Consider the following 22,616-nt stretch of genomic DNA (forward strand, 5'->3'; position numbering starts at 1 on the left):
CCACTACGGCGTGCCTCATAATCAGAAAGTGGTTTTGGCACGTGAAACCCCATAATTTAATTTTTTTTCCCCGGCCCTTTGCAGTGGGGTTCCTGCTGCTGCACCCATACCTGCAGCAGCCCCCTGCGCAGGCGTTGTTCCTGCAGGCCCTGTCCAATGGCTGGGCCCTCACGCTCTTTCGGGACGAGCTGCTCGCCGTGCACCCGTACGCGCAGCAGTTCTTCGAGGGCCTCAAGGGCCACAGCAAGCGTGCCTCCGAGGTCAAAGAGGCCCTCGGCCAGGCGGTGCAGTCGGCACCCCTCGTCCACCGTGAGCGGCGCAAGTTCCTCCGGTCGGCCCTCAAGGAGCTCGCCCTGGTCCTGGCCGAGCAGCCTGGTCTGCTTGGACCAAAGGTGAGAGCTCTTGCACTATGACACCGCCTGGTGCAAATGTGGGAAATCGCTTTTGAGAAAAGGCAGATAGGTCGGCCTGTGGTAAACGTCTTCTAGCCTTCTATACTGGGCTCAGAAGGGAAATGAAAGAGGTAAAGAAATAGAGTTGGCAGAGATGATATAGTGGAACCCCGTTGAAATGCTTTTCAAGAGACCACGCAAGAAAAAAAATTTAAAAATTTTTGGTGCGTGCACGCCCAGAAATAAGGTAATCTTTAAAACACGTGTAATCACAGCTTCAGTTATGGCGAGCAAGTTGCATCGCATCGAGTCGAGGCAAATACGAATTTGTTTAGTTGCCTGTTCACTTCCGCACTTGCTTGATTATTCAAACATATTCGCAGGGGATGCATGGCTTCCCGATAGCAGTGCAGCTGCTGTGAATCGGTTTGCACCGACGCAGCACTAAAGCATAACTTTTGGTGGCTAACACCCAGCGAAACAACGCTGGTTAGGCCTGACAGCCAAGGCAGGTGTGGTGAACGGCAAACTGTCACAGGAACTTTGGCACTCAGCGTTGATGAGATGCCAAATCATATGCTAGACTGAGGACGGCAAAGCAGAGAGCGGGCCTTTCAAGTTCGTTTGTGCACTTACAGAAATTGAATTTGCACAACACAGCATAAATTGCCTGCGTCACGCAGTGAAGGTCGCACTTCACTGCATCGCAGTGATGCACGATGGCGAATGCAAAACGCTCCAGCACCTCAGCCACTGCAAAATCTTAAGAGGACTGAAGCACAGCAGCAAGCAAGAGCCTATAAACACATTTTTCCATTCTGCTGTATAGTTCTAAGAGATATTGAACTTGTCTGTTTGCATGAGAATATCTGAATAGTGGCACTTCGAAAATAATCTGACTCCACTGATGAACCTGTTTGCTTGTAAAAAGCCAACTTTTTGATGCGAAAGCGTCAAATGGCCCATTTAGCGAAAAAGCTGGCTGCGTCTGTAGCAGCGAAACATCACCGAAATTCCTATTGGCTGCGGCACTACGTCACGAACACGCTTCGACGGAGCAGAGAGGGTGAGAGGGAACACCTGCTGGCGTGTCAGGTGTTGCGTGAGGGGAGAGGGTATAGTCGCGATGCCACGTTGCTCTCGCTCTTGGCACCAGCATGCCTCGACTGAGCAGAGCGGGGGAAAGGGTACACCTGCTGCTGCCGGTAGCACGCCAGGTGTTACATGAGGGCACGGTCTCTCATCGTGCACAACGTCAATGGCATGCGGAGTTGGCATCACAGGCTGCTGTTGCTTTCTATCTCAGGCAGCACGTACCGCCATGGTACGTTACTTGCAGCGTAAAACTCGAAGGACCACTCAGCAGTGTTCAATTGGACTATAATGCTATTACATTCACAACTCGTAGACAGTGCTTATATGCCCTCAGATTTTTAAAAGTTTGTCAGTATTTGGCGCTTGTGTAAAGGTTTTATGCCAATCCCACAAATATCTAAACTGTTCGCTTCAACTTCGTTTCAAGCCAAAGAATTTGTGTTCATTATTACTTTCATAAGCCTGTGAAAAACACTTTTGCAGCACAGGGTCGATTTCAAACATTTTTTCAAGCTGTATGCCACACATTTCAAACATTGTTCAGTAGTTCTGTTATTGCTTGTCGTTGAAGGGCATAACCATCGTCAACATCAAGTTGTGGGGCTTTGCCTCTCTGCTTTGCAGGCATTATATGTGCTGATGGGACTCTCTCTGGCACGTGACGAAGTGTGTTGGCTCGTGCGGCACAACGAACTAGGACCGCCATCTCGTGCCCCGGGGCGGTCGCGGAGCCTCCAGGGTGAAGACCTGCTTGACCGGCAACTCCCAGAGCTTCTCTTCCACATGGAGGAACTCCGCGGACTTTTCCGCAAGTACAGCCAGGTGCGTGCAACAAATGCGTGCTTTCATTTTTCCTCAGGTCAGTTGGCAACTCTAATAAGGTTCTTGGTACCTACTATTTTGACACCTGCCTCTGTAACCTTATTTATGACTAGTTTTTAAATTGCCTATGATTAGTTGTTCGTGAAAAATGAGACATTTTGCTCAGAGTTGGTGCCCTTTAGTCCTTACAGTGTCTCGCATGTCTGCATGCTCTGTGCCAGAGGGTTTTCTATAATGAATCAAATTTAGTTTCAATCTGCGCAATGTATTAGTAGGCTTTACATTCAAATGGTATTTATTTGCTATATGTCGCTGAAGAAACAAAGCTTCCCTAATCTGAATGTTCAAAGGAAAATTAATATTTACACTAATTAACAATTCGGACTCTTTGTCACTACCATTGTTACTCGAACACCTCCAATAGTCAGTGTTGGAGCCCTCCAGATCAGAATTAATTTAATTTAATTTGCATTTATTGTACGCTCAAGGCTTGTGAAGGCTTTACAGAGGGGAGTGGGTTACAGGTAAATTCAAAACAGTAAGTATTACAAGAAAAAAAATACAACATAAAATACAAATCGACAAATAATTCAGTAGGAATACAATGAGCAATTACTAAAGCTATTACAAAAAAAGGTCAAGATATACATGTACATGAAACCATATTCTAGCAAGTAATGTTGGTTAAGGCATCACGAAACGAGAAATGATCACTGATAGATACAATGTTTGCGGGAAGAACATTAAGTCCTCTTGAATGTATACGTCATTAAAAATCTAAGTGGGCTTCTTGTGCTAGTTTGTGATGTTGGAGATACAAAAAAAGATGCAAAAGAGAGATACAAACATTGGGATACAAATGAGCAACACTGATGGATATAAGAGGGATAAGCTTTAACATGCCACTTGTTGTGTACGAATAAAAGCTGCCGTGAAATTTGAGTTTATCCTACTTCTGTACAGATAGTGCGGCTGGTGCATGCATTGCCACGTTTTCAGGAAAGACAGGGAGTAAGTGTAGATTGTGGCACAGCTTTGTTCAGGAGTGGCAAAGGATGTGCTCTGACTCCTAGGGGAATTATTAGAAAGATTTAACTTGTCTGCAGATGTCCTACTGTTTGCGTTTACAGCGCTACCAGAAAGATTATGGTAGCAACAAAGCTGGTAGCGACCCAGTGTTTAACAAGAGAGCACACAACGCTAATACTGCAATGACCTGCTGTATTTTCCTTAACGGCTGGTGTAAAGTACTCTGAGGGAAATAAACCTTAAAGTGCAGTCGTTTTATGATTTTCCATCGGTGAGAATATGTATGCTACAACGACATTTTTCAGATACATTGTAGTTGGACAAAGCATCACAAAGTGTAGCTACCAATTATACTATTGCCATCCTTGGCTCCGGTAAGCTGGTATACCACAAAAAGAGTAAGGAATTTGCAGACATGCTATAGCTATAAACTATAAACTATAATCATCTTGCAAGGCCTTGAATAGTGCCCATAGTATTTTAAGAATAAAAATAAAATGCTACTGTCGATCTATTCTTAAGGCTGTTGCACTCAAAAACTGGTGCAACACTCATGGGAATGATTTCTGTTAGAAATGTTAATCTAAAAAACAAAATGTGCCATTGTGTAGCTCAATCTTACAAGACGGCACCCATTTCCGGTCACCTATCACTTCGACACTGTAACCGCAGCTGCAGTTTTTTATTCGAGAGCTTGTGATATATCGTCCTACCAGTGGGACTTGACTGTGTTCTACACACAAGAGCAAAGCATTCTAGTTGGCCGGAATCAAAAACTTCGGAAACTACTGTGGCATGCCGCCATTCTGCGACGGTCTCAGCCATCGTGGTCACGGTACTACAACTGTGCGTCAGCCACACAAGAGCCGTAAAATTATGTTATCTATGTCACTTAGGGCGAAAAAAGAAATGCGATGTTCGAAATGTGAAACGTCACCGCGGGCTGTTATCAGCAATCAGCAACATGTAAACAAAGCGTTACTGAGCCGTGATCTCCTGATAACAGTGTTGTAATTGCCGGCCCTTTGCAACTTTTACGTGGTGGCAATAGCAACAGTGCGTGGTGCTGCGTTCTCGCCAACTTGGGTCGTGTTGACAGGAAAGCTTGAGCGGTTGTTGTTCCCATGGTGGGAAAACATACATGATCATTCCAAATAGTTGAAACAGGCGTAATACACATGGTTCCACGCCGAAAACTGTGCAAAAACGAGTGTGGCATTGTCATGGCATCAGATATCGCACTGGCGCACGGGCCAGGACAAGCTCTGCGCGATGCTGTTTTATACTATGCGTGACACATCGCTGTGCGAGCTGGGCAAGCCTCGAAAACACGTGACCTTCTTCGCGGCTTCCGAAATCTGCAGGAAGCAGTCTCTTGCTCTCTCATCTCGAAGGCCACATCATCGTCGCGGTTGCACTAGAGCGGGGCGCGTGCTACCGTGCGCCCAGTTTGGTCACACTTCTGTGCTTTGGCACTTCACGAGTGCCCTCTTTTTACTGTGACTAAGTTTGAAGTGTTTGTTGTAGCAGTGCAGTGGTTTAAAGAATGTTTGCTATATCTGGAAGCAGTTTCCATAGGGAGGGTTGGAAAATCGTAAATGCACTGAAATATGGTCGTTACAACTGATAGATCATTATAGCTGGGATCGTTATATTTGGGTTCAACTGTATAACCGAAATTTGTTATGTGGTCTGGTGAGGGGCTCTTTAAGCCCCTTTAAGCTTCTTTAAAGCCGCTTAAGCCCTGTTAATTTCCTTTAAAGCCCATTAAGTTCCTTTAAATTTAGGCATTAATTATACACGTCAAAGTTTGGTATGTGCTCTTGTAACCAACCCGTATGATACCAATGTGCAGGTAGTGCAGCTGTACTACGTGCAGTACCTGAACGGCTTTGACGCCCCAGCGCTTGAGGCGGCACTCCAGGGCATCCCAGGCATTCCAGAGGAAGATGCAGCATTGCTTTCAGCGGCCTGTTCACAGGCGCGAGCCCTCACAGCTCCCATCAACACCGACAGCCCTCCGCCAGACCTGCGCGGCCTGCGGCTTGACTGGTGCCGTCTTCAGCTGCATGCGTGTGCCCAGCGCCACGCGTGGAGCCTGCGCGAGCGGCCACATTTAGCCTCGCTCATGAACACGCTAGTGTTCCACACCAAGATGGTGGACTTCCTGGACCGGATCCTCGTGGAGACCTCTGACCTATCCATATTCTGGTTAGACAATTTCTTTTTAGTCTGGCTGGACCTCTCTGTATCCAGGTGCCATGCTATGTAGCCTTTTTTTTTATACTCATACTTCTTGTCCTTCGTCATTAGCTGGCGTGACGCCAAGCCTTTGTGTTTGCCAGTACTAGCCATTTGTTGTGATGGTTAAAAAAAATGAAATGAAGGAAAAGAATCCCTACAAGATATGACCTTTGATTTAAATTTATCTTGTAAGCAAACTCAGATGGTTTTGTTTAGAAACAAGTTCGGGACAAATGCTTTTAAAAACCTGGCTGAACAAATAGATAAGCTTTCGGGGGGGGGGGGGGGTGAGAGGGAAGGTTCATAAAGAAAGTCCAGGAAGGTTTGCAAAGAATGCTTTGCTTTAAAAGCACCTCACATTCGATTCGTGCAGATACGGTGTGCCTCTGTGTGTGCTTCAGGTGCACGGCAGCATGCTGAATTGTCTGCATTGCATCTTTCCTTTATTGGTGCAGTTTCTTCAGCCGAGCCTTCGAGGACCAGTTCCACCTGTGCTTGGAGTTCCCGGCGCAGACGCGCTACATCATTGCTTTCCCTCTGATCTGCGGCCACTTCATGAATTGTACTCATGAGCTTTGCCCCGAGGAGGTGAGGTGGTGCATGGCTTTCTGCATGCACTTGTCTTGACTTACCTGATATCACGTGATGCTGTGAGTTATACCCCAGCATAGCATTAGGACATTACAAGTTGACAATATGACATTGCAATTTGTACTACTGCACAGCACGTAGTAGTAGTATGTACAGTTATTTTGGATATATGGAATTATTGCCCATATCGAACTATTTTACATCTTCTTCGAAATTTCATGTATATGTATAGCACTCTACTCTGCGTATATCGCAGAGTAGAGTAGTCCTTAAGAAAATAGCTGGTCGTAAGTGAAAAGGTGATTTGCCTATAAATACAGGACTGTAAATTAATTTTTCTTTAGAAGTATAAAGTATTACATTTATTGCCCTAGGCAGTTTGTCTTAGGGCTTGATGATCTCGAAATGAACTACTGTAAGGTGTGGGACTGAGCTAACAACTCCATTGTGCTCCTGCATTCACACTTCCTTGTAGCCCTGGTCACCACTACCCGCTGTGGTTGCTCAGTGGCTATGGTGTTGGGTGCTGAGCACGAGGTCGCGGGATCGAATCCCGGCCACGGTGGCCGCATTTCGATGGGGGCGAAATGCGAAAACACCCGTGTGCTTAGATTTAGGTGCACGTTAAACAACTCCAGGTGGTCAAAATTTCCGGAGTCCTCCACTACAGCGTGCCTCATAATCAGAAAGTGGTTTTGGCACGTAAAACCCCAAATATTATTATTATTATTATACTGGTCACCACTACAATGTGTCGGGCACGAGTGCTTTCAGATTTCGACCACATCAAGCAGCTGCCCCTGCACCCGCCGTGGTTGCTGAATGGCTAGGTTTTGGGCTGTTAAGCAATAAGTTGCTGGATCGAATATGTCCCCACCACGGCGGCCGCATCTTGATGGGGGCAAAATACGAAAACACTAGTGTAACTTAGATTTAGGTGCACATTAAAGAACCCCAGGTGGTCCAAATTTCTGGAGTCCCTCATTACGGCGTGCCTCGTAATCAGAATGTGGTTTCGGCACGTAAAATCCCATCTAAAAAAATTAAAAAGAAAGGTGCTTCTGGAAGTTTAGTTCAGAGCGTGCTTCTATCCCTGTTCTCGTCATGGTCAGTTTTCCATTTCATGAAGTTAACGCCATGGATAACTAGCTACTCTCTGGTCCTGACAACTGGAACATGACGCTGGTGAACACATTCCTGGAAGACATGTTCAAGGGCACTAAGGACATCTTTGCGCCCATCCGCAAAGTGTAGCACTGTTTGCAAGTCACAGTTCGCTCTCCTTCTTAAGGTTACCAGACAAGCCCTGTAAGCCAACTGCTTCCTCTTGTCCAAACTGGCAAGTCATTCAGTGTAGAGAAGGAGGCTTGTAGAACGCTCATAGTAGAGTGAAATCTCGTCTGTCTTATCTAACACTGTCACTCGGGCATGCGACCGGGTTGACGCAGCGTCACCACATTGGCGACCGGAGCCTGACGCTGGTGAACGCGTTCCTGGACGAGATGTCCAAGGAGGCTAAGAACATCATCACCACCATCTGCGACGAGCAGTGCACCCTGAGCGACCGTCTGCTGCCCAAGCACTCGGCGCCCCACATGGCTCTGCTGGCCATGCACCAGCGCAAGCAGCGCACCGACAAGAAGCACCGGCAGGGTGCAGGCGGTGCACAGCCCAACGCGCCGCGCGACAAGCCTGGCGCTGAGAGCTACCGCCGCACCCGCGAGGAGCTTAGCACGTGAGTGAAAAAAAAAAAAAAAACTATAGGCTCTTTGCATAAAACTGTGACAGAAAGAACTTTCGGTAGCAAGTAGGGGTCTCTCTTGCATGTTTTACCACTGACGTATTAATTTATTTATTCAATACTGCCAGCAGCCTTTTGGAAGCCAAGGCAGGAGTGGTATAGCTTTATGAACAAGTACAAAGTTAACGTACATCATCGGGACACCATGAAACCTTGTTACCATGAATACCGCACTAACAAACTTTTCAGATTAACGAATTTTTCAGATTAATGAACTTTTCAGAAATCGCCTGCTGACTGCTTATAGTTTCAATGTAAAATATTTCAGTATTATGAACTTCAGCATATTAAACTTTTCAGGATAACAATTATTATTCAGTTTCTATGCCGTGTTAACACCTCAGTACTACAAAATAATATTCTGAAATCTTGGGATTCTTAGATTTCCGTGTATCATCTATGGAAGCTGGAACACTAGGCTGGCAGACAACAAGGCGGGCAAAGTGGACATCGCAGCACGTGGGTTCGGAAAACCCGGGACGGGTGCCGGAGAGAAAAAAAAAAATGCTGAAAGGGGACTTTCTTTTTGTTTGCTATTGCGGAGGCAACAATGCGTCAGGTTTTAGGAGCGCATGCTCCACTCAGAGAAGTGTCGCCTAGCAACAGAGGCACGTCTCTTCCTTCTTTCTCCCTTCTTTAAATGCATGCTACTTGTTTTGCGCTTCTTTCTGAGGTTGTACCAGCTACACGCTCGGAGAAACGTAAGCTTCATGCTCGCGGGGATGCCTCATGGTTGCATTTTCCGGGCTGTCGTGCATGTGCACTTGGACTTTGAAATAGTTAAGGTGTCCGCCTCAAGCGAGACAGTTGCAGCGTACACGGCAAGGAATGTGAAAAACAAGCAAAAATAAGCGGTACACTTTATAGGCGACATGGAGCTTCTTTCTTGTCAGTGTTTTTCTCAGCGTCTGCGTCCCTCCTGCACGCGCCACTATATGAGGTGGTGCGTGGCGGCGGAATCTGTCTAAAATAGCAACGACATAGGCCAAGAGCCAACAGTGATGTTTTCTGGGATAGCTCATGGGGTGACAACTGATAGGCGAAATAATCCATTTGGAGGCTTTCACTATAATGACCTTTCAGAATAACGAGTTTGCCGCAGTCCGATGAAATTCGTTATATTGAGATTTCACTGTAGTAAACTGACTAGCACGCTGATAAGTAGCAAACATAATATAAAGAAGTAACAAGCAGAAGAAATTAACTCACGTCCGTGCAGTCATAGTTCGAATTATCGTGCAATGCACTGTAAGGTTCAGTTTTCCCTATACATTAAGTCCATGGGGCCGGTGGCAGTACTGCAGAGCTATCCGAGTAATCAAGCACGTCTGGATTATCGGTCAGCAACTGTGGTGTGATTTTTGTCGTTGTTGAGCTTATGTTTAAAATAGAAAGGTTGTTTCTTTCATGTCATAGTCATGTGTGCGCATTTTGAAATGTTAATCTTCGTGTTCCAAGTGCAACACCAATCAGACACTGCAGCCAAGTAGCTATTAAGAACAACCTGGTCATTTTCGGATTTGATGCTGCTTTAGAAAACAGTCATCTGCAGTGAAATGGCTATTTACAGGAGAATTGAATAATAGGTCATTTAGTAAATAAAAAGGAGTGGTCCTAAAAGCGAGCCCTGTGAGACTGCGAATAAAACTGGCAGCAAGGATGATTTAGATACTCTTACCTGAATATACTGGTGTCTGTCAGATAAGATACTTGTCAAGCCACCGTTATATCTTTTCATTCTTTATAAGCTTCCGTAACTTTACCACGAGCTTGTTGTGTAATATTCTATTAAAGGTTTTCTTGTAGTCTAGGAAAATAATGTCAGTATGACCACCTTCATCTAGACGTGCATATGCACTATTGCTCATCAACTGCTACTTCAGGTGCATATTGACGAAATTGTGGTTGCGTGGAGCAGATCCTACGTGCCTTGTTGAAGCCTTTGTGTTTGCTGCAGCACGACATTGTGGCGCCATCTAGCATATGACGAGTGAATGACGGCTGTTGTCCATGAAATTCTGGGCCCACTTTTGCATCTCTTTTTCTCTGTTTAGACATATTACAAACAAGAGGCTTCAGACAAGATAACACAACCTAGTGCTAAGACTAACATGACTCGCAAGCATAACCCACAACTGCAAGTAAAAGAGACATGCTCTGTATACCCAATGACAGGTAACCAAGGCTACCAAATTGCCAGTGAACTGTGTTTGGTCACTCAAGTGGTGTTTGCTGTACGTATAGGTTGATTTCACTGGTGTCTTAATAGTGATTTTGTAGTCAAAAGGAACGAAGTCAATTGAATTATTCAGCAGGTCAAATTGTAAAGGACAGCCACATTTTCAGCACTTAATTTGTATTAACAATCAACCTTTGTCTGCTTTCACTAAAAAATATTTAGATTATGCAATGCCAGGCATGTTGATACACTGAAACACCTTTGTGCCGTTATGTAAGGACACCACCTGCTCGTTACCAGAAATAAAGAATTTACTTGTCACTGACTTTTTGTCGGAAACGACCTGCTCTAGCAGTTCCTACGGTGCCCCTACTTGATCTACTTCTTAAGTTTGTAATATACCCGCCGCGGTTGCTCAGTGGCTATGGTGTTAGGCTGCTGAGCACGAGGTCGCGGGATCGAATCCCGGCCACGGCGGCCGCATTTCGATGGGGGCGAAATGCGAAAACACCCGTGTACTTAGATTTAGGTGCACGTTAAAGAACCCCAGGTGGTCGAAATTTCCGGAGTCCTCCGCTACGGCGTGCCTCATAATCAGAAAGTGGTTTTGGCACGTAAAACCCCATAATCTATCTATCTATCTAAGTTTGTAATATGAATTTAGGCTTCTTGAGCACCCTGCTTGCTGTCATGTCTGCCTTTCTTTTCTCCTAAGAGAGCTTGTTGATGTGAATGATGGATCTTGAAATGAGAAGTGGTATACAGTACTGTTCGATGACACTGTGTTGGAGGTGTTGCTGTGGATTTGGGCATTTCAATTTGCACTTGTCGTGCCTGTCATCGTCGCAGGATGGACAAGCTACATATGGCACTCACGGAACTGTGCTTTGCTATCAACTACGCCTCCAGCATCCATGTGTGGGAACACACGTTTGCGCCCAGGGAGTACCTGGCGCAACACCTTGAGAACCGCTTCAACAAGTAAGCTTTTTTTTGGGCAGTTTGCACTAAGCATCTTTAAAATTTGACAAAAGGGTTTTCTGCAAATTGCAGGGCCCGCAGACACAAAAGATACCATATTTACTTGTGCAGGTGTAGGACCTGCTCTCGTGTAAGACCCGCATCCCCATTTAAAGGTGAAAAACACATTTAAAAAAAATAGACGGACTCAACTGTAGTTGACGTCTATGTAATGTGAAGCACTCATGATTTCTAGAGAATATTTGTGTGAATAATGTAGCTGTTGCATAGCGAACAGTTATGTAGACATTATACGCTGTAGTGTCTATATTAAGTAAGGCAGAACATTAGTAATGGCAAATTGGGAGATGGAAAACAAAGTAAACCCAGTGCACATGCCCAGTCACCCCTGTGGCACACAATTTTATATGGAGGTACTACTAGGATTGGCCCAACAAAACAGCAAGATACCGTGCCTGCCTGCCTGCCTGCCCACAAGAAATGACTTCACAGAAAGAATGCTTTGCAATAAAAGATTACGCAAAAATTTAATGATGAATGCATGGTATTCCGTGTCAGTTAATAAGGAGTTACAAGCTTTAAAGTTGCTAGATTGTTTAACAGCATAGACTGCACTGAGGGCAACCATGTTTTGGCTTAATCATGAGTGTGTAGCCACCATTTGCATTATTCGTTGTATCATTCGCATTGTTGTTAGTGGTTTTAGTGGGTAGTCATATGCACAACTTGGGTAAAAGCTGCACTGTGCCAAGATTCAGAAAAAAAGAATGTGGGGGTCTTAAACTAGCAAATAAGTTTGCGTAAGTAAATGTAGACAAGTGCAGAGGAGTGTGTGTTCACCACGCCTTCAATAAGTTTTCTTCTCCCTATCTTATTTAAATAATAAACCACTTTTTTTAAGATGCAGAATGTGCCTTTTTGAAGCCCCTTTGATAACTCTGAACACTAAGGTTTTGTCATTTTAGTGTGGGTATACATGTGAAGGTAGACAGTTGGCCTTGTCACTGCAGCATGATTATAATTGTACTGCATGGGAACACAGGGCATACAAGCTGAGCAGACGGCACACAGTGCTGACTTCAAGCAAGGGCTTTTGTGAGTCAGTGCACCTTGCTCTGCCTGGGTGTTCTGTGTTCCCGTGCTGTGCATTTTCTTTGCAATTACCTCCACATAGGACTACTTGCCGATCGATGGGAAGGCTCAGTTCACCACATTGCGTTCACTTGTGAATGAAGGCAGTATGTGTCATGTGGTGTGTCCACTGTGTGCGCAGGGCGCTGGTGGGGATGGTGATGTACAATCCAGAGAGCCACGAGATAGCCAAGCCCTCTGAGCTGCTTTCCAGTGTGCAGGCCTACATGAGCGTACTGCAGGGCATCGAGAACCATGGTGGGTGGAACTTCGTCTTTTCTTCACAGATTTCTCAGTTAACTGGGTGCTGGTGCCAACTGGTACGTCCAGCAGATTGGTGCTGGTCGTACCATGGTGCTGACGACTGGTACCATGGTACCATGGTGCTGGCAACTGTAAATGAATGTTTCGACTTTGCCTTGTCTTGGATTGGGGCTGTGTCAGTGGCAGTGCAACTTGATCACCGACACTGAAGGTGTCAGTCGTACTTTTTCAAATTCATGTTTATTTGTTCTTTGCAAATACTCCTGAATTCACAAATACTGGAATTGAACTCGAAGTAAGCACCAAACAGCAAAGTATTCAGTCAAATTATTGTAACAAAAGTATTTAACATTTGCACGAACCTGCTTGTTACATTACGCAGCGAGTCTGGGTTTATTGTTTTGACTTGTAATTGCATTTGATCATAAATATTTATGACTTCTTCTTTCTCTTTCACCTTCCTGCCCACCCCAGTGCACGTAGACGTGACGCGGGTGTTCAACAACGTCCTGCTGCAGCAGACGCAACCACAAGACAGCCACGGTGACAAGACCATCGCCACCCTCTACACCAACTGGTGAGCCTGTTGCACCAGCTTTACCACCTCAGTCCTCCATTCCTATTTTTATTCTCGGATGTGCTTGTCAACTATTCAAGTCCTCTATGAAGGGGCACTAAAAAGAAACAATATCAGTTTATGCCAATCAAGTGGAGGTGTGTGGATACTGAATAGATTTCGAATCGAATCAACAAGAAAAAAGCAACGAGTATCAACTTGAATTCTATTATCAGAAAGTTTATCACAAAGTTTAAGGCTTACAAATTTTGGCCAAGAAAATGTGGTGCTTCACATGCTTGCGAGTCTGCTAGCATTGCATAACAAGAGTGTAGAGAGCTGTCAGTAATTTGGATAAATAGAAATCAAGATACAGTGGAATCTCAATAACGGAAATCACTTAAACACAACTGTAGCTTAAACGGAACACCATCCTCATGGTTGGTTGGTTTTGTATTCATGCAATGCTGTCTACAATGCCTCTCAGTAAATGGAATTCCTGATAAATGGAACCAGTTTCCCTGGTCCCTTGAAGTTTCATTTAAAGAGAGTTCACTGTATACAGCGTGGTCTACCCTTATTAAAGGAAATACCAAGCTAGTATGCCAGCACTGATTATAGCTCAATTCTAGTATCTATATGAAGGTCTAGAAGGTATTTTGTCAATAGAATGTCTGTTGACTAGAATCCAGTGATTTTTTTTCTCTGAAGGTAAAGAATTAGTGACATTATGTTTTACTTAATATCAGTGGAGTTCTCAGTGGACCCGTGTTTAACAACACTGTTATTGCATCAAAGATTTGCTTTCCAGTTTTCTTCCAAAATATGAGACTTTCTCATCTTTACAACAGATGGGTTATCAAAAGGCCAATCTGCACGACAAACGAAAGTGCAGATAGTGTATCACATGATGCGATCACCTCTCCTCGCATAGCCATCATTGGTGCTGTGCATGTCAACCACAGTCGGTACCGACAGTGAAGGGCAGACACCTTTAGATTCGTGGCAAGTTTGTACGACGCTGCCCCCCCCCCCCCACCTACCTTTTCCGCCCTCCTTGTCCATCCACTATCTGTGCAAATGTATGCTGCCAGGTAATCAGCGCACTAGTCATGCGACACTTTTGCACCTAACCTGTAAATCCAAAAAGGTAGTCTTAAAGCTGCAAAAATACACAGATATGTGTCTACGAACGGCCTCGGCTACAGCATGTTGCAAAGGTGGTGGTCATCCACAAACAACTTTGTTGCCATCCCATACACTCGCTTTTATTTGTGAAGTGGTTGTTCACTTACCGAGTGTCGCGTGGCTGCTGCGAATAAATCGGCATTGATTTGGCACCATACCATAACTTTAGTCACCAATGCCCGACGAAGCAGCGCCAATCAGGCCTAATGGCCTAGGCAGTCTGGCTGTGATGAAAATTTGCCACTGCCACTGTGGTAAAGGGCTGCAAGGCGTTGTGGAATACTTGCTGCTAATGTATTCATATGGGTGGCTCATCGGTGATCGGTCCCAAAATCATGCGCACGGCTTGGATTGACAGCTGTTGAAGCAGTGTTAAGTTGGTCATCGCACACGTCTTTTGGCGGCCAATCGGCTTGATTTTCAAGTGCTTTCGCACTTTCTGAAATGCGGGCTGCATTGGTTGCCATTCTGCATTCTAAGAATGTTGTACTGGACGAACATACTGACACAGGTAGCTCTGGCCAGTGTGGCGCTGTTTTGCAAATTTCGGTGTTTGGGTACTGTGTGTGTGATCCCTGCATCGGGCCGACGTCGGGGAGCAGATAACACAAAAGTGCTCACAGAGGCAAAGTCCACGACCGCGTCAGCCAGGGCAGGGCGGCCCATTTGTGGTTCACTCAGCTCTCGTTTAGCACCGAAAACAATGAAGTGAGGCACTGATTTGCATTGTGTAGAGCATGAGGGGCTCCGCGGCACATGCGACATCCAGCACTGTGCTTGTCTCAATCACCAAAAATACTGAATGTTCGATTGACAAATATAATTATTTGAGCATTCACTATTGGATTCTATGCACTGATATTCGAGTATTTGCACAACCTTATAATAAGGTCTTGTTCGAAAACTATATTTTTCTTAATTCCATGCTAAGAGGTTGATTACTAGTAAAGAAACAAATGGCCAGACATTTGGCTGGACGGCTGGAGCACCAAATGTTGAATTTCAGTGGCGGAGTCGTAGCAGCCGACGGACTTCGCAAGTGTGCACTCGACTCTGGCGCAGAGCAACGCCTCCAGATCCGCAAGTGGAACACAACCTGCGCCGCCCGAGCAGGGCGGAAGCAGAAGTTCCATCACCGAGTTACCCAGGATACCTTGTGTGTTGTCATTTCCTTCCGCTGTTTGCTCCCAGCACCGCCACACCGGTCACTTGTCTCTTCAGCGTCGTTCACCTGATTTTTTTAAAGTGCGGAATGGATACCTCGCCAAGCATGCAGCAGCTTTTGCTTCCTCGCGAGTCGTGACCGGTGGCGCCTCCCAGCAGACAAACGTGGTAAAGGAAATACATCACACAGAGTTCCGGTCCACTCCGCCAATTTTGGCGGAACATCTTTTTCTGCTCCACGGAGTGACTCCCACTCTTAATCCCCTCCGACTCTCTCATTGGAACACCTTACTCCCGCCCTCACTCTGCCATTGGAACAAACTTGCTCCGAAACGAGCAGAAAAACTTGCTCCGACTCCGCCATTGGAATTCAACATAAGTGCTTCAGCCACTTCATGTGCCGATGCGCTACTGCGTGCCAGCGCCCTACCGGTCTCAGCTAGGAGAAGGCGAGACCACGCATGCAGTAAGGGAAACCCAGGCAAAGCTTTTCGGAAAGAAACAACTTGACATTATTTAAGCTGGACGTTCAGTACAGTGCAAAGTTGATGTCACAACCGAATCTGAATGTAATTGTTATATAAAAGCATGGTTAAATGGTCGCTGCTATCAGTGCACCGCGACAAAGAAAACAAAAGAACGAAGAACCCAGTATGTAGAGTGGCTACCTATCCTTTGGAAAGCATCTGCCATTGCGCCCCCACAGCAGAAAAAATAGAACAAAAAACAAACAGAGGAACAGATAGTGGCACAATTGAACAGTGCTGCCTCAGGACATCGAGACGACAGAAAAGTACTCATCCGTCGAGGCCAGGACCCTGACAAGCTGAAGTGACAGTTGCCCAGAGGGAAACAAAAGGGCTACCGTCGGCGGAGAGGAACACGCACGCACTTTCCGACTCTTGGATGTTCTTGCCGCGGGCCCCTTCTTGTGCACACGCAAGCAAAGCCAGAATCCCACCAGAAAGTCGGCCAATCGGAGAAGCTTGTTGTCCTTCCCATGGGCAGGTTGACAGCCGAGTGACAGTGTTTCATGATGGGCTGAAATCCCGTCCAGGCAGCGAGGCGAGGGCCACGGAGCTCTCGGAAACACAGTGCAACAGAACAGCGGTGCACAACTATTGTGAGTGCTCAAAACCCCACAAGCTGCTGATCCTTTCTTTTGTTTGTTCGCTTCTTTGATGCCCGCAGGTACCTGGAGGTTCTTCTGCGCAAGGTGACGGCAGGCCACATGTGCTACTCTCCATTGCACCGAGCCTTTGTCAACCTTGTGCATGACGGACAGCAGGTGCCTTTCACTGCAGAGGAGTTCTCCGACGTCCAGGGTAAGGTACCTCTGTGACGCCACTTAACATGTCCCTGCAACGCTGTCTTTTGGGGGCCACCGTATTTGCTCTAGATATATTCTCAGCATGCCACGGAACACCCAGCAAAAATAATTCTGAAGATTGCCCCTCAGAGGCTCACGCTATTGGCCAGAAAATTAAAAATACAAGCAAAATGAGTCACCCTCCTCTACAATTTTCACAGGTCTAAATGCCATATTTCACTCTCCTATAAAGTCATGTAGTGACAGCACTAGCCAGGGTTGCCAAGCTGGTTCAGCCTGTTGTTGGTGTTCTCATGGTCTTCGCAATCAGGCGAAGAGCAGTGTAATCTCGAAGGCCATGGCGTCACTTCTGTGATTACAACAGCTTGAGGCGGCTCTTGGTGCACCAAAGCACCCGGTGTGTGAGGCGTCATTCCCATGGTTGCAACACTTTCCCATGGCTTTGCAATACCTAAAATGGTTGTAAAACGTAATGTTGTAGCTTCTTTTCTTTTTTGTCATAATCACAGTGTTGTTCAAATGTAAATAGCACATTACATTTTTAGCCAATAATCATAGCATCAGTCTTTGATCAGTCTTGAGCATCATGTCCTGTCTATGAAGTGCACAACATCTCTGCATCGAGGAGATGCTGTTAGTACCACTCAATCTTTTCCTAGCACAATACAGAGCCCCCTTAAAGATCAACTGTAATGAAATTTCGCTTTGGGTAAATTGATAAGCAATGAACAGTATATACTGCAGAAGCAATCTTGGGAACGTTTCATGGCTGCTAATTGTCTAATTTTTTGTTAGTGGCCTTTAATAGACTTAAGCAGATGGATTGTATCTAGTGGTCAGCGGTTACGACACAAGTCTTAGGGCGGCGCTTTCGAGATTTTGTTTTTGTTTTTCATGAGTGGTGGCTAACCTGGGAGGTCAGGGTGATGAGCTATGCATTCCGAGTCGTGTGCCACTTTTGGCAAACAGTAATGACAACTTTTTTTTTAAGTTTTGGCATCAGAAACGCCTACTTCTGTGAGCGTTTTGTGATTCATTCATTCATGTTTAAAGCTTTATTTTTTTTCATGATGGCTGCACACAGTTTTCAGAGAACATTGGCATAACATTTCCCTGTTACTGTCCTGCTATTTTCTATGTAGTCAATCGGCAGGATTCCCTTTGCATCCTAGAAAATGGTCACCAGCGATTTTCTCCTAGAGAGCCAAGCCTTCAATTTTTTGGGAGAGGTCAGCCCCGAATGCCTACACTTCATAGGCTGTTGCTTTCTTTCTGGATCCCACTGGTAAATCTACGTCTCAGCCCCAGTCGCAAGGTATACAAGAACATCCTCTGTGTCACCATTATAGGGGCTAGAAACATCCTTTGATGAATTCAGGAAGGGGTGTCGACCTTCCATAGAGAGGCTTCGTATAGTGCCCACCATACCGAAATCTTCGACATGCCCAAAGCATCGTGAATCATTGTGTTAGAATGATCAATTCCATGGTGATTTTAGACACTCTAATGCAACAATTGTTCACAGTAAGTCTCTCGACCCTGACTGAACGATACAAATCAGCTGAAGTGGTGGGGCCTTGGGTCATCTTTCATCCTGGCAGCATGCCGAAACTCGTTGAACCAACAAAGTTTTGTTGCATACGAAAGACATTCACAGCCGTACACATTCACCCCGCTGCTGTTAATTTCCTTGGTGTAACTCTTTTCTCTATGCTTAGCTGTCTTATGAGGAACAACGATGGCATTGGAAGTCCTGATACTGCAACATTGGTTGGACAGATGACTTTAGCAAGAGGTATAGACACCAGTGTCCAACTTTGGTTACAGCCGAGTTTCCAAAGACTTTGTATCGCCCCTCCTGTTTTCATGTTAGATGTGGCTTCGGTGTAATGAGATCTGACTGTGTTTTTTGAATTGGGGTGCGCAAGTAATGAGCCCGTTAAACCCGCTTTTTGTTCTTTCAGAGTTGCGCTCGCTGGCCGAGCTGATCGGGCCCTATGGCATGAAGTTCCTCAACGAAAGTCTCATGTGGCACATTGCCAGTCAGGTCGCAGAACTGAAGGTGAGATCTGCCACAAAGATTCGATTTCAGAACCATCAGCCTTCTTGCTCTCTCTCTCCGTTATCGTATGTCGTATCGTTTCAAGGGCTTCGAACTAATTTGTATGCTGTTACAGTGTGTCTCTAAGTTAAAAGTGTGTCTGTGTGAAATTGGTCCCCAGTAATACTAGCACAATCGACTTGCATTTATTCAACCTCGGTTAATGCGAATGGTTGCTTAATTCGAATGTACTGGTAAGTCCTGGCAGAAAAATCTGAAGGACGCTTAAGGTTCGCCTTTAAGGGTGGAACGCAATAGCATTCAAAGATCGCTGACTACTTCTCATGCTTCCCGGCAACTGTGGCTTATGTAAGCATAATGTTTACCGGCAGACGCTGGCGGTGAACGCTATGCACGAAGGCGAGCTTTCTGGTACAAACGCGGCCTCTTGCATGGGCTGCGATGCGACGGAGGCGAGCGCCATTTGGAGGTGTTGCAAGCAACGGGATGCACTGATCTGTGGCCTCCGAGAGTTGTGTGCACTGGTGTGCGCAAATCTCGAATGCCGTGGCCAGTCTATGAATGGTAGAAATGTTAGAAAAGGGGTTTGTGTTTGAGTTTCCACAAAAGAGAATTATGTTAATTCAGTCCGATGCTATCGTGTCTGTAGGTTGTGTGTAAGCCGTACTTTACGATTTTTCTGACGTATTTTACTTTGAGAAATTCAGTGAGTTCAGTAACTTCCTTGCACTACACGGAGGGCCTGCGTGGTTATGTATGCTTGGTGCAGAATAATTTTTGCCGAAACGATGGTCGACACTAGGTTCAGGATGCTGCCACCAGATTTTCTGCGACACGGGACCCTTAACGCTGTTGCTTTAAAACCATACTTTGGCAGTCTACTGAAGAAAAATTTGTTTAGTTCAATTGGCGAAAGCACACCGCTGCAGTTGGCAGCCATAGAGACCACCATGGCAACGCTGGGCCTAGCTGCTTCAACGTTCGCTATCAAGCTTCCTGTTGTTTAATGCCGTGTTTTTTATCGAAAGAATTAAATGATGTTGGCAATGGCTCTGACTTAGCCGTTTTTATCCTCTACAATGACTTCGAAGCACGGCAAGCATGATGCGATGCGTAATGCCAGTTCTCAAAAGTCAGCTTTGTCGCAGTACGGTGGTGTCACGCGGTGAAGCATATGTGATGTATATTGGGGAAGCATATGAAGTGTAAAAAGGGGCCACGGTCGCATGACACAGTATGTATTCCTTAATTATACATGTGTGCACCCACCGTCTCCTGTCACAGTACCTTATAAGCGTACTGGTAGACCTTCAGAGCTGTTCTGGACATGCCTGTGGGGAGGGTTATCTCTCAGGGGGAGGTGGGGGTGGGGGAGGCAGTAAATGGCACGCATTCATTATTTTGGACTGCCCAATTTTTTTAACGATCTCGCGGCCCCTAGCGAGTCCAAAAATTCGGACGTTGGCTGTATACAGCACTGTCCATTAAAATCCAGAAATTTTTTTAGTAACTTTTTTTTTATGTAGAAAAAGATTTTAACTCATTCATTTCACCACAGTTGTTAATTGACCTTTCGGATAGTTGACCTGTATCTTGCAGTGCCACAAGGGTCTGCTTAACGGGAGTCAACTGTATCTGTGAACATGAAGGATTATTATAAATGCACACAAAGGCCTCGTCACTTAAAAGAAAAAGATTATTCAAACAAAGTTTTTGACGCACTGTTTTTGCTGCAATGGGCACATTCTGACGGTGGCAGAATGCCGAAACACTCATGTGCTTAGATCGATGTGCACATTGAATCTTAGGAGGTCAAAATCAATCCGCAGCCGCCGCTGCTGTGTCCCCATAGCCAGTGTGTTGCTTTTTGGGCATTCAACACCACATTTTGACTTGGCATACCTTTGCCTCTGCTTTACCATCCCTTGTTCCAGAAAATTGTGCTCCAGAATCGGGAGATTCTCATCGAGCTGCGTTCCAACTACGACAAGCCTGAACAAATGCGGGAGCTTTTCAAGAAGCTGCAAAGTCAGTATCCACCAGTAACTTTTCTTCTTTGTTGGCTGTACTGTCCTGCTGCCTCTTTCTCCCCTTAGTTTACTTCTTTTCTGCAGTTTTTGGCATTATGACATGGTATGGCCAACATTGCATTCCAGAGACTGAAATCTCAGGCTGTCTGGCTATGGTTGTGTGCTTGTTGGCTGCTAGCAATCATTACTTTCTGCAGCTGAGCTGTGGCATTTGTTATACTGTTATTTTAGCATTGGACTGTATAAGCTAACGCCGAATATAAGTTGATGTTCCCATGAGTCCTTCAGCTGTGACAGCCCTAGAGAAAAAGTATACACAAACTTTTTTCTTTAGTACTTATTTTGTTCAGGATGTTCTGGTTCTTTTTTTTTCTCTCTCTCTTCTTTTTTTGACACAATTGACAAGAACTGAACTCTGGGTGTGTTTGTAACTTTGGATGGTTGAAAGAAGGCTACAAAATGTGCGAAGGGGTGCACGCTGTGACGATTGTCGAACAGCATTTCATCAGACGAATAGGCAATAGTGTACATGCAAGTATTATGAATGCCTTAGCTTACCGACAAAATCACGTACGTATTCAAAGAGGGGATGATAGGACAATTGCAACACTTCTTATCTTTATGAAGCATTACGTAGCGTTTTCTTACAGATGTATCACCGAGCTTACAGCTGTAAAACGTTTCAAACATTAGACAGTTTTAGAATAGCATTCAGCGCCTTACATACATTAAATGCGACCATTTCATGGGGTTGTACAGTTAGCATCTTTCGAAGACTTTTACTTTAACGTACAGGAATGCAAACGTAAAGAAAATGTCACGAGATAGGGCACTACCTGCTGTATCAGTTGAAGTCTGTTCAAGCCAAGACAGCCCATTATTATACCTCTTGCCATTTCTATGTTCACCCATCTCCTGAGGTCTATGCATGCCAAAATCACCCAACAATCTCGGAAATCAGGTGTGCATTGGGGTGAGTTGAAGGCAACTGAGAGCTTAATTCACCATTTATTGGCGATCAGCAATTGCGAAAGTTCAGTCATTGGGACAATTTGCACTTAAACGGGAACCGCATTCGCTGCTATGTTTGGCAATTGTATTTCTTATCGCACCTAAAGATTACATATGTTAAACTCTCTAAATAACATACACATTCCACAGAAATCCAGCAGCATATGAAGCGTGAGCATATTAATTAAAAATACCACGCTGTTTGTCTTTACATACAAAAGCCATTTATGTTTACTTGCAAGCACTATTTTTAAGCTGTCTATTAAGAGCAAAACTCCTATAATTATTTTGCTTCCATGTGTACATGAGTCTATCAGGATGTCTGAGTGTGCAAACATCTTGTAAATGCGTTATTGCTGTTTTGTGTGATTATATGCCACTTGATAATCTGTACACTGCCTGCATCCCTTTTTCATCCCATTTTGCAACAAAAAGGACACTTGGGCGAGTTGATGGAAGTACATACCGTATTTACTCGCATAATGATCGCACTCGCGTAAGGATCGCACCCCTGAATTTTGTTGTCAAAATTAGATTTTTTTAATTTCCCGTATAATGATCGTACCCTGAACTTGCCGCAGCGATATGTCATGTGCCAAGTCTAGCTAATAATGATCGCGCTTACCATCTGTCGAATGCTACGCGAACGACTAGTCTGCACGCACCAAACATGCTTAAGTAGATGCCTGATTTCATTACTTTCATCACTTTCCGTACAACCAAACTTGCCTTTATTATGGGTAGGC

At 45.1% G+C, this 22,616-nt stretch overlaps 1 protein-coding gene across 1 annotated transcript in view; it reads left to right on the top strand.

The window, feature by feature from the left end:
- The window catches only part of Hem (Nck associated protein 1 Hem), a 55,068-nt gene that overhangs the window by 18,912 nt on the left and 13,540 nt on the right, over positions 1 to 22,616 (top strand). The window contains exons 8-18 of the mRNA XM_065440405.2: positions 85 to 392; positions 2,112 to 2,309; positions 5,194 to 5,549; positions 6,038 to 6,170; positions 7,622 to 7,908; positions 11,003 to 11,134; positions 12,408 to 12,523; positions 13,004 to 13,106; positions 16,629 to 16,762; positions 18,732 to 18,829; positions 20,764 to 20,857. Of these exons, the coding sequence (XP_065296477.1) occupies positions 85 to 392; positions 2,112 to 2,309; positions 5,194 to 5,549; positions 6,038 to 6,170; positions 7,622 to 7,908; positions 11,003 to 11,134; positions 12,408 to 12,523; positions 13,004 to 13,106; positions 16,629 to 16,762; positions 18,732 to 18,829; positions 20,764 to 20,857 (1,959 nt within the window). The remainder of the gene's footprint in view (positions 1 to 84; positions 393 to 2,111; positions 2,310 to 5,193; positions 5,550 to 6,037; positions 6,171 to 7,621; positions 7,909 to 11,002; positions 11,135 to 12,407; positions 12,524 to 13,003; positions 13,107 to 16,628; positions 16,763 to 18,731; positions 18,830 to 20,763; positions 20,858 to 22,616) is intronic.

The sequence above is a fragment of the Dermacentor albipictus genome, chromosome 9 (assembly GCF_038994185.2).
Source record: "Dermacentor albipictus isolate Rhodes 1998 colony chromosome 9, USDA_Dalb.pri_finalv2, whole genome shotgun sequence".
In the NCBI taxonomy this organism is placed as follows: domain Eukaryota; kingdom Metazoa; phylum Arthropoda; class Arachnida; order Ixodida; family Ixodidae; genus Dermacentor; species Dermacentor albipictus.